This window comes from Capra hircus, chromosome 2 (assembly GCF_001704415.2).
Source record: "Capra hircus breed San Clemente chromosome 2, ASM170441v1, whole genome shotgun sequence".
In the NCBI taxonomy this organism is placed as follows: domain Eukaryota; kingdom Metazoa; phylum Chordata; class Mammalia; order Artiodactyla; family Bovidae; genus Capra; species Capra hircus.
In genome coordinates, this window is record NC_030809.1 from 4,005,996 (window position 1) to 4,018,165 (window position 12,170).

At 49.0% G+C, this 12,170-nt stretch overlaps 1 protein-coding gene across 1 annotated transcript in view; it reads right to left on the minus strand.

Moving 5' to 3' along the window:
* The window catches only part of KIF17 (kinesin family member 17), a 49,077-nt gene that overhangs the window by 8,967 nt on the left and 27,940 nt on the right, over positions 1–12,170 (minus strand). The window contains exon 12 of the mRNA XM_018055061.1: positions 9,032–9,263. Coding sequence (XP_017910550.1) covers positions 9,032–9,263 — 232 coding nt within the window. The remainder of the gene's footprint in view (positions 1–9,031; positions 9,264–12,170) is intronic.

Consider the following 12,170-nt stretch of genomic DNA (forward strand, 5'->3'; position numbering starts at 1 on the left):
ATTTCTGGATCTCCAATCCAACTGCATTGATGTTAAATCTTTACATCAGTACTGCACAGCCTTGACGATGTAACTTTGTAGTAAATTTCGAAATCAGGAAGTATGCGTCCTCCAACTTTGTTCTTTTCAAGATTATCTTGGCTATTCTGAGTCCCTTGAATTTTCATACAAACTTTAAGATCAGCTTGTCAATTTCTTCAAAGAAGCCAGCTGGCTCTTTAAGAACGACTGCTTTGAAATCTGTAAATCAGTTTGAGAAGCACTATCATCTTATCAGACTTCCCTTGTAGCTCAGTTAGTAAAGAGTCTGCCTGCCATGCAGGAGACCCGGGTTCGATCCCTGGGTGGGGAAGATGCCCTGGAGAAGGAAGTGGCAACCCACGCCAGTATCCTTGCCTGGAAAATCTCATGGACAGAGGAGCCTGGTGGGCTGCAGCCCATGGGGTCTCAAGAGTTGGACACAACTTAGCGACTAAACCGCCATCACCACCACCATCTTATCAATATTAAGTCTTCCAATCCATGAACATGGGTGTCTTTCCATTTATTTAGGTTTTCTTGTTTCTTCTTTTTCATTTTTTGGCCACACTGCACAGCGAGCAGGATCTCAGTTCCCAGACCAGTGCAGAGTCTTTACCACTGGACCCACGGGGAAGTTTCTATTTAGATATTCTTAATTTTTTCAACAATACTTTATAGTTTTTGGAATATAAGTTTTATACTACTTTTGTGAAATTTACTCCTAAGTATTTTATTTTTTTTGATGTATTGCAAATGAAATTGTTTTCTTAAATTTATTTGCAGATTGTTCATCACAAGTGTATAGACATACAATTGCTTTTTCCTTATTGATATTGTATCCTGCTGAATTTTTTTATTGATTCCAACAGATTTTTTAGTGGATTCCTTTTAAGGATTTTCTTTATAAAGATCATGCCATGTGATAGTTGTGCCTATTCTTTGCCAATCTAAATGCCTTTTATTTCACTTTCTTGCCTAATTGCCCTTGCTAGAACCGTCAATCTAATGTGGAATATAAGTGGTGAGAGTAAATACACTTTTCCTGTTTCTGAACTTAAGGGATAAGCAGTCAGTCTTTCACCATTGAGTATTGTGTTAGCTGTGAGTTTTTCCTGCCTGCCCTTTATCAGGCTGAAGAAGTTACCTTCCATTCATAGTTTGTTGAGCGTTTTTATGACAGGTTTTGAATTTTGTTAAATGCTTTCTCTGCACCTATTAAGAAGATCATGTGGGTTTTGTCCTTTATTCTATTGATATTAGATTAATTGATTTCTGAATGCTAAACCAATCTTGCATTCCTGGGATAAATCCTACTTCAGCATGGTGTACAATCCTTTGCATATGTTGTTAACAGTTCTATGAACACCTACAAGAGTGTCTAGAACATTAAAAAAAAAAAAAAAAGATGTCCTTTCATCATAGGGGATTGGAATGCAAAATTAGGAAGTCACGAGATACCTGAAGTAATAGACAAGTTTGGCCTTAGAGAACAAAATGAAGCAGGGCAAAGGCTAACAGAATTATGCCAAGAGAATGCACTGGTCATACCAAACCCCCTTTTCCAACAACACAAAAGACGACTTTACATGTGGACATCACCAAATGGTCAATACCAAAATCAGACTGATTACATTCTTTGTAGCCAAAGATGGAGAAGCTCTATACAGTCAGCAAGACTAAGACTGGGAGTTGACAATGGCTGAGATCATCAGCTCCTTACTGCAAAATTCAAGCTTAAATTGAAGAAAGTAGGGAAAACCACTAGGCCATTCAAATATGACCTAAATCAAACCCTTATGATTACACAGGGGAGATGATGAATAACTTCAAGGGATCAGATCTGGTAAACAGGGTGCCTGAAGAACTATGGATGGAGGCTTACACCATTGCACAGAAGGCAGTGACCAAAACCATCCCCAAGAAAAAGAAATCCAAGAAGGCAACGTGGTTGTCTGAGCAGGCTTTACAGATAGCTCAGAAAGGAAGAGACGTGAAAAGCAAAGGAGAAAGGGAAAGATATATCCAACTGAATGCAGAGTTCCAGGGAATAGCGAGGAGAGGTTAGTTCAGTTCAGTTCAGTTGCTCAGTCGTGTCCGACACTTTGCGAGCCTATGGACTGCAGCACGCCAGGCCTCCCTGTCCATCACCAACTCCCGGAGTTTACGCAAACTCATGTCCATCGAGTTGGTGATGCCTTCCAACCATCTCGTCCTCTGTCATCCCCTTTCTAAGGAGAGGTTAGAAAGCATCCTTCAGTGAACAATGCAAAGAAATGGAGGAAAAACTGAATGGGAAAGACTAGAGATCTCTTCAAGAAAACAGGAGATATCAAGGGAACATTTCATATAAAGATGGTCACAATGAAGGACAGAAATGGTGTGGACCTAACAGAAGCAGAGGAGATTAAGAAGAGGTAGCAAGAATATACAGAAGAACTATATAAAAAAGATCTTAATGACTGGGACAACCACGATGGTCACTCACCTAGGGCCAGATATCCTAGAGTGTGAAGTCAAGTAGGCCTTAGGTAGCATCACTACTAACAAAGCTAGCAGATGTGATAGAATTCCAGCTGAGCTATTTAAAATCCTAAAAGATGATGTTGTGAAAGTGCTGCACTCAACCTGTCAGCAAATTTGGAACACTCAGCAGTGGCCACAGGACTGGAAAAGGTCAGTTTTCATTCCAATCCCAAAGAAGGGCAATGCCAAAGAATGCTCAAACTACCGCACAATTGCGATCATTTCCCATGCTAGCAAGGTAATGCTCAAAATCCGTCAAACTAGGATTCAACAGTATATGAACTAAGAACTTCCAGATGTACAAGCTGGATTTAGAAAAGGCAGAGGAACCAGAGATCAAATTGCCAACATCCACTGGATCGTAGGAAAAGCAAGGGAATTCTAGAAAAATATCTACTTCTGCTTCATTGACTACACTAAAGCGTTTGACTCTGTGGATCACAACAAACTATGGAAAATTCTTAGAGATGCAAATGCTCGACCACCTCACCTGCCTCCTGAGAAACCTGTATGCAGGTCAAGGAGCAGCAGTTAGAACCCGACATGGAACAACAGATTGGTTCCAAATAGGAAAAGGAGTACATCAGGGCTGTGTATAGTCACACTGCTTACTCAACTTATGCGGAATACATTATGTGAAATGCTGGGCTGGATGAAGCACAAGGTGGAATCAAGATTGCCAGGAGAAATATCAATAACCTCAGATATGCAGATGACACCACCCTTATGGCAGAAAGTGAAGCGGAACTGAAGATGAGAGTCAAAGAGAAGGGTGAAAAAGTTGGCTTAAAGCTCATCATTCAAAAAACGAATATCATAGCATCCAGTTCCATCACTTCATGGCAAAAAGATGAGGAAAAAGTGGAAGCAGTGACAGATTCTATTTTCCTGGGCTCCAAAATCACTGCAGATGGCAACTGCAGCCACGAAATTAAAAGACACTTGCTCCTTGGAACAAAAGCTATAACAAACCTAGACAGTGTATTACAAAGCAAAGACATCACTTTGCTGACAAAGAGTCATACAGTCAAAGCTATGGTTTTTCCAGTAGTCATGTATGAATGTGATATGTGAACCATAAAGAAGGCTGAGAGAACTGATTCTTTTGAATTGTGGTGCTGGAGGAGACTCTTGAGAATCCCTTGACAGCAAGGAGATCAAGCCAGTCAATCCTAAAGGAAATAAACCCTGAATATTCATTGAAAGGACTGATGATGAAGCTGAAGCTCCAATATTTTGGCCACCTGTTGCAAAGAGCCAACTCACTGGAAAAGACCCTAAAGCTGGGAAAGACTGAAGGCAAAAGGAGAAGAGGGTAGCAGAGAATTAGATGGTTAAGATAGTATCAGCAACTCAATGGAAATGAATCTGAGGAATCTCCAGGAGATAGTGAAGAACAGGGAAGCCTGGCATGCTGTAATCCCTGGAGTCCCAAAGAGTCAGACACGCCTGAGCAACGGAACAACAATCAACTGACTTAAAAATAAGGAGATCATCCGAGATTACTGAGTGGGCCCAGTGTAATCTATGGTAAGTTATGGTAAGTTATGACCAACCTAGACAGCATATTCAAAAGCAGAAACATTACTCTGCCAACAAAGGTCTATCTAGTCAAGGCTATGGTATTTCCAGTGGTCATGTATGGATGTGAGAGTTGGACTGTGAAGAAAGCTGAGCACCAAAGAATTGATGCTTCTGAACTGTGGTGTTGGAGAAGACTCTTGAGAGTCCCTTGGACTGCAAGGAGGTCCAACCAGTCCATTCCAAAGGAGATCAGTCCTGGGTGTTCTTTGGAAGGACTGATGCTAAAGCTGAAACTCCAGTACTTTGGCCACCTCATGCAAAGATTTGACTCATTGGAAAAGACTCTGATGCTGGGAGGGATTGGGGGCGGGAGGAGAAGGGGACGACAGAGGATGAGATGGCTGGATGGCATCCCCGACTCGATGGAGGTGAGTCTGAGTGAACTCCGGGAGTTGGTGATGGACAGGGAGGCCTGGCGTGCTGCAATTCATGGGGTCGCAAAGAGTCGGACACCACTGAGCGACTGAACTGAACTGAACTGAGTGTAATCTATATGCCACCATGTGGGAGAGGGAGCAGAGAAAGATGAGTAGAAGAGGTGTGTTAAAGGAGATGCTTGGGAATTCCTTGGGGGTCCAGGGCTTAGGACTGGACTGCCTAAGCAAATGACACCCCCTCACTGCCGAGGGGGTGCGTTCAATCCCTAGTTCCATAAGCAGAGTGGCACGGTCACAGATAAAGAGGAGAGGCTTCAGAGAAGTAAGTCAGGACAGTCAAAGAGATGGGAAGCAGGAGAGAGACTCTCCAGGCCAGGCTGTCTTTGGAGGGGGCCAGGCAGCAGGAAGTACAGGCTGCCTCTAGAACCAGCGTGACCATGGCTGACGGCCAGCAAGGAGATGGGAATCTCAGTCCTCAACCACGTGGGGTTAAAATCTGTCAACAACCTCAAATGGACTGTCCCCTAGGATCAGAAAGAAACACAGCCCTGCCAACACCTCGAGTTCGGCCTTGGGGAATTCTAAGCGGAGAAGCCAGCCACGCCGCACCTGGAGTCTGGCCTCCAGAGCTGCGGGACGACGTCATCTTTACATGTTTCTTTGCTTGTTGCTGTGCTGGCCCTTCCTCGCTGGGCCGGCTCTTCTCCAGTCGTGGTGCCCAGGCTTCTCGTCGCTGTGGCTCCTCTTGCTGCGGAACACGGGCCCCAGGGTGCTCGCGCTTCAGCAGTCGAGGCGTGTGGGCTCAGTAGCCGTAGCTCACAAGCTCAACAGTTGGAGGCACGGGCTTAGAGGCTCTGAGGCATTTGAGATCCTCCCGGGATCAGGGGTTGAGCCCATGTCTTCTGCACCGGCAGGCGGATTCTTTACCACAGAGCCACCAGGAAAACCCACTGCGAAATAATCAATTTGTGTTGTTTTAGGCAACAAAATGTGTGGCAGCCTGCTACAGCAGCCACAGGAAACTAACGAAGAGCTCTATTTAAAGCCACACTTCCGTATGGACAGAAAAGTGTATTATTGAGAAAAAAAACAAAAACAACCTAGTAAGCAAACCCAGCCTTTACCTCTGTATGGCGGTTAGCACAAATGCCACCATCTTGGACCCATTCAGTTCTTCCTGTCCTTCCATTGCCCCTACCTTGGACTGTGTGTGTGTGTGCTAAGTCGCTTCAGTCATATCCGACTTTTTGTAACCCCATAGACTGTAGCCCACCAGGCTCCTCTGTCCATAGGTTTCTCCAGGCAAGAATACTGGAGCGGGTTGCCATGCCCTCCTCCAGGGGCTCTTCCTGACCCAGGGATTGAACTCACGTCTCCTGCGCTGGCAGTGCTCTTTACCACCAGCGCCACCTGGGAAGTACTGTGTAGTACATTTCTTTCGTGTGGCCAAGGGCTTTGCAGTTAATCAGTTCAGTTCAGTTCAGTCACTCAGTCATGTCTGACTCTTTGCGACTCCATGAATCACAGCACGCCAGGCCTCCCTGTCCATCACCAACTCCCGGAGTTCACTCAAACTCACCTCCATCAAGTCGGTGATGCCATCCAGCCATCTCATCCTCTGTCGTCCCCTTCTCTTCCCACTCCCAATCCCTCCCAGCATCAAAGTCTTTTCCAATGAGTCAACTCTTCGCATGAAGTGGCCAAAGTACTGGAGTTTCAGCTTTAGCATCAGTCCTTCCAAAGAACACCCAGGACTGATCTCCTTTAGGATGGACTGGTTGGATCTCCTTGCAGTCCAAGGGACTCTCCAGAGTCTTCTCCAACACCACAGTTCAGGAGCATCAATTCTTCGGTGCTCAGCCTTCTTCACAGTCCAACTCTCACATCCACACATGACCACTGGAAATAACATAGCCTTGACTAGATGGACCTTTGTTAGCAAAGTAATGTCTCTGCTTTTGAATATGCTCTCTAGGTTGGTCATAGCTTTCCTTCCAAGGAGTAAGAGCCTTTTAATTTCATGGCTGCAGTCACCATCTGCAGTGATTTTGGAGCCCCCCAAAATAAAGCCTGACACTGTTTCCCCATCTATTTCCCATGAAGTGATGAGACCGGATGCCATGATCTTAGTTTTCTGAATGTTGAGCTTTAAGCCAACTTTTTCACTCTCCTCTTTCACTTTCATCAAGAGGCCTTTTAGTTCCTCTTCACTTTCTGCCATAAGGGTGGTGTCATCTGCATATTGTAGCTAATAGATACTGTTTAATTGTGATTAAGTCCCAGTGGTCTCTGTGCCCTGGTAGTTGCCAAACAACGATGAAGACCTTCACTGACATATTCCCAGTGCCCACAAGACTAGTTGCTGTTGCTGCTAAGTCGCTTCAGTTGTGTCTGACTCTGTGCGACCCCACAGACGGCAGCCCACCAGGCTCCTCTGTCCATGGGATTTTCCAGGCAAGAGTACTGGAGTGGGGTGCCATCGCCTTCTCCGACAAGACTGGTTACCCACTCATAAATCTTGACTTTAGAGTGCTCTTCCTGGGACTTCCCTGGTGGTCCAGTGATGGAGAACACACCTGCCCATGCAGGGGACACGGGTTTGCTCCCTGGTCTGAGAACTAGATCCCACGTGCCGCAGAGCAACTGAGCCTGCGCACCACCGCAAGCACGGAGTCCAAGCAGCCTAGCCCGTGCTCCACAAGAGCAGTCACCACAGCGAGGCCTGCACACGGCAGCCTGAGAGCAGCCTCCGCCACCGGAGTCAGAGGAAATCTGCACGTAGCAACAAAGGCCTAGTGCAGCCCCCAAAACAAACAGGACGCGCTCCCTGCTGTAGCTCCCACCCCGCACCCTGGGCAAACACGGGGCCATCCTAATGGCCCCTCAGTGCTGCAGGGCACCACTGTGAATGCTTCCGGGGTGCCATCTGTCCGGCCCCGCCCCGTGACTACCTTACCCTAAAATTAACTGATCCACTGATTACATGGAGCCGCCTGCCTCGTTTTTTGGTCTCAGGGTACCTCATTTTGGTGGGTACTTTTGGTTCCCTCCATCCTCCAACAACTTCGGTGTTCAGTTGTTACTGAGAGTGCAGAAAAACATGACGTTATACAATAAACAGAAGAGAGCAGGTGTATCTATTCAGCGCCACTATTAAGAAATAGGAAGTAAAAATCAAAAGCATTTCAGCAGAAGAAAGTTCCCCCAAAGCACAAGCACACGCAACCAAAGGTTAAAAATGCAACTCAGTGTAAATAGTTTTCTTAAACAAATATTCGCAGGTGTGGAATTTTCAAGTCAGAAATCCAAAATTTTGAAATGGACAAAAGTGAAGAAGGTGCCAAGTGGGACATTAACACAAAATCAGCAAAGGTTTTGTTTTTTTTTTTTAATTTAGATATGTAGACCAAAGTACAAGAAAGACCAAATTTGATTAAAGATATGAAGTGTAGTAAGAAAAGGCATAAAAACAGCCAAGAAAAAAATTTTAAACTAAAGACATTTAAAGACCAAAAAATACCAGCTTTATGCTCTGGCAAGATCCCTTGGTTGCCACGCTGAGTGGGGATGAGGAGGGGATAGCAGGTGGCCAGGGAGGGCGCTATGAGGCCCAGGTCCACCAGGAAGATGCTCCAAAGGCCACGCAGGTGTCGGTCACAGGTGGCAGAGCCTCGTTTCCCTCCAGTCCCCTCTCCCCACGCTCAGCCACGTGGCCGCCTTTCTGGTTCCTGAACCACAGACCACATTCCAGGCACCAGCCTGTGTCTTCCCCTAGACCACTTTCCACCAGGCCCCACCTGAGAAGCCACCACCTGCAGCAGAACAGCCGTATCCTCCCATCTGAAGTGGCCCCAGGAGCTTCTGGGGTCCTGTTAACGCTCAGAGCCCCCAGCCAGGCGCAGCTGGCCCAGAGCACTCCCTTTGTGGAAATGAACTCAGTTGTGCGTTTGTACTTCGATCAAAGTAACAAATATCAAAATGAAAAAAAAAAAAAAAACCATCAAAATGAAGCCGCCCCTCACCTCCCTCCTGCCCCTGCCCCCATTCTCTTTGTCGGGCCAGAGTTTCTTCCTTATTTCTCTGCTGTTACTGCGTACTCACCCTTGGAGAAGGGGATGCCTACCCACTCCAGTATGCTGGCCTGGAGAATTCCATGGACTGTATAGTCCACAGGGTCGCAAAGAGTCAGACACAACTCAGCAACTTTCTCTATTGCTTGCTTACACACACACACACACACACACACACACACACACACACACACACACACACACACGAGCTCCACTACTGCAGAGATGAACCTGTCACCACGACAGCTTCCAGAACAGGGCGTGGCACACAGCAGGCACGGAATACAGGCAAGGGTCAAGACCTGGTGCGAACGCCCACCTAGCGCTCCTGCCTGGGGGGCGGGACCCGCGGGGCGGGGCCTGCCTGGGGGGCGGGACCCGCGGGGCGGGGGCTGCCTGGGGGCGGGGCCCGTGGGGCGGGGCCTGCCTGGGGGCGGGGCCTGAGCCCGGCCTCACCTTCCTCTGCATCTTCTCCAGCAGCTTGCTCTTGGCCCTCACTTCCTCCTGGATGGAGTCGTAGACGTTGAGCAGCACCCAGTCCCCGCTGTCCTCGTCCGAGTTCTGCAGGGCCGCCACCAGCTGCTTCTTGCGCTCGTCCGCGTACCGCTTCCGCCGCCTGTGCTTCTCCTTCAGGTCCTTGTTCTTGGCCTGCTCCCCCCCGACCACCTGCTGCTCCAACAGCTGCAAGCTGCCGGCGGGGAGGAGAAAGCAAACGTGACAAAGTCTGCCGATCACTGAGCACTGGCTGTCCAGCCTGATCTCCCGACTCCTTCCAACAACCCCACTTGATAGGCAGGTACACTGAGGCCCGGGGAGGCGACTGCTGCTGGCTCGGGCTCAGACCCAGCGTTGCTGCCGGCTCTACCCGACTCCAAGCCTGTGCGCTCAGCCAGCCCGCTGGTTCTCCGCACAGGAAGGGAGGGAGTCTCCCTCCGCACAGCAAGGGAGGGAGTCTCCCTCCGCCCAGGGCTGCCCCACCCAGTTCCCGGTGCTGGTGGTCCTGCCACAGAGCAAGCTCCCGGCTGTGCTCCCAGGGAAACCTGCAGATCAGAGTACCCCTGGGTTGTGGGGAATGTTCCTTACGGTCAGTGCATAATGTTTCATCAGGGACACAAACAGTGCTTTTTTTTTTAATATTTATATCTAAAATGCTAAAAAAATTTTTATAGAGTTTTGCCTTTTAAAAGCACAAATTTGAAATAACTACAAAGGCTCAGGTGGAAATCCTCACTCTACTAAAGCACCACAGAAGCGTCTTGACTGTGCCTCTTCCCAAAGGGATGTAAGGGTCAGATAACCGAAGGCATGACTCGGACTCATAACAGGATAGGCGGCCACGCTCAAGGGAAAGAAGGCCCAGCCGCCCAGTCCAGACCTGCTTCAGGCTCGGCTCTGAGCTCAGCAGCAGCCAGGATACAGGTGAGCCACGTCCAAGTCGCTGCTCTGCTTAAAATCCTCCTAGGGTCCCCATCAGGATGGAGCCCAAGCCCCGGGGGTCACACATCTGCCCCGGAACCCCACCACCCCTTCCTTGCCCCAGCTTTAACCCGGGGCATCTGCTTCTCCAAACACCCAGGCTGTCTCCACCCCCTGCACCCGCTTTGCGCCACCTCAGCTGAGCCCTGCCCCTCGAATGCCGCCCGAGACATCTGTGCTGCATCCTTTCAAGGGCCCCCTCTTCTGAGAAGCCCTCCCTGACCGCACTCCAGACCACACCGTGAAAACCACCACCCGTGCTGTGAGTTTTCTGTGTGCCCCACACCAAGCTGCTGCCTCTCGGGGCATCGTGTCGTGCGGCCCTCACAACAAACGTCCCAGCCTGGAACTCTCGCCGCCACCCACTGTGCAGGTGAGAGACTGAGGGACAGAGAGGTGACCTCAGCCCAGGTGGCAGAGCTGGGCGGCGGTGGAGGCAGACGGGAACGCAGCCAGTCTGGTCGCTCCAGAACCTGACTCCCCCTGGACTGAGAGCTTCTTGAAAGCCAAGGTGATATCCCATGCATGCTTGCGTCCTGACGCCTGGTACATAGTAGATGCTCAGTTAGGGTTTGAACCATAGTCTGTGGGACCAGGAGGGGGCTGAACTGCTGGCTGTGGGGCTGACTCCGTCATGGAGACGGGCGTGACAACAATCTCATTTATGGAAGTGAGAACCAAGGCTCTGAGATGTTAAGTGACTTGCACAAAGCCACATAGCAAGGGAGGAAAGTCCAGGTCGGCAGGCAGGCCCAGGGTGTGTCGGGAGTGGCCTGTCCCTGGAGGAGCACGTCTTCCACTAGGGAGGCGCTGGCGGCTAAGCCGTGTCGTTGACGTGCTAGTCGCCCAGTGGTGTCTGACTCTTTGTGACCCCATGGACTGTAGCCCACCAGGCTCCTCTGTCCGTGGAATTCTTTAGGCAAGAACACTGGAGTGGGTAGCCATTCTCTTCTCCAGGGGATCTATCTGAAAGAGATCGAACCTGGGTCTCCCACATTGTTCAGGTCAGTTTAGTCGCTCAGTTGTGTCTGACTCTTTGCGACCCCATGGACTACAGCACGCCAGGCTTCCCTGTCCTTCACCAACTCCTGGAGCTTGTTCAAACTCATGTCTATTGTGTCGGTAATGCCATCCAACCACCTTATCCTCTGTCGTCCCCTTCTCCTCCTGCCTTTAGTCTTTCCCAGTGTCAGGGTCTTTTCTAATGAGTCAGTTCTTTGCATCAGGTGGCCAAAGTATTGGAGTTTCAGCTTCAGCATCAGTCCTTTCAGTGAATATTCAGGACTGATTTCCTTTAGGATGGACTGGTTGGATCTCCTTGCAGTGCAGGGGATTCTTAAGAACCTTCTCCAACACCACAGTTCAAGAGCATCAGTTCCTCAGCACTCAGCTTTCTTTATGGTCCAACTCTCACATCCATGCATGACTAACTGGAAAAACCATAGCCTTAACTAGACAGACCTTTGTTGGCAAAGTAATGTCTCTGTTTTTGAATATGCTGTCTAGGTTGGTCAAAGCTTTTCTTCCAAGGAGCAAGCGCCTTTTAATTTCACGGTTGCAGTCACCATCTGCAGTGATTTTGGAGCCCAAGAAAATGAAGTCTCTCACTGTTTCCATTGTTTCCCCATCTGTTTCCCATGAAGTGATGGGACCAGATGCCACCATCTTTGTTTTTTGAATGTTGTTTTAAGCCAGGTTTTTCACTCTCTTCTTTCACATTCATCAAGAGGCTCTTTAGTTCTTCTTTGCTTTCTTCCAAAAGGGTGGTGATATCTGCATGTCTGTATTGATATTTCTCCTAGCAATCTTGATTCCAGCTTGTGCTTCATCCAGCCTGGCATTTTGTTTGATTTCTGCCTCCCACATCGTAGGCAGATTCTTGACCATCTAAGACCCGGGGCAAGCATGCATCGCCTGCCCTGGGCTCCTGAAACCTGCAGGGCGGCCCCAAGAAAGCCAGGTGGGGACTGTCCCCGCCCTCCCCACCCCCCCTGCAACCCCCCAGTAGCTGCTCCCCCTGCAAGCGTCTGAGGGAGTCTGGAGGCACCTGAGCCACTTCCTGAGCAGGGAGCCCTGCCACCCAGCTGACCAATCCCTCTCCCCTCCAACCGCTCCTGGG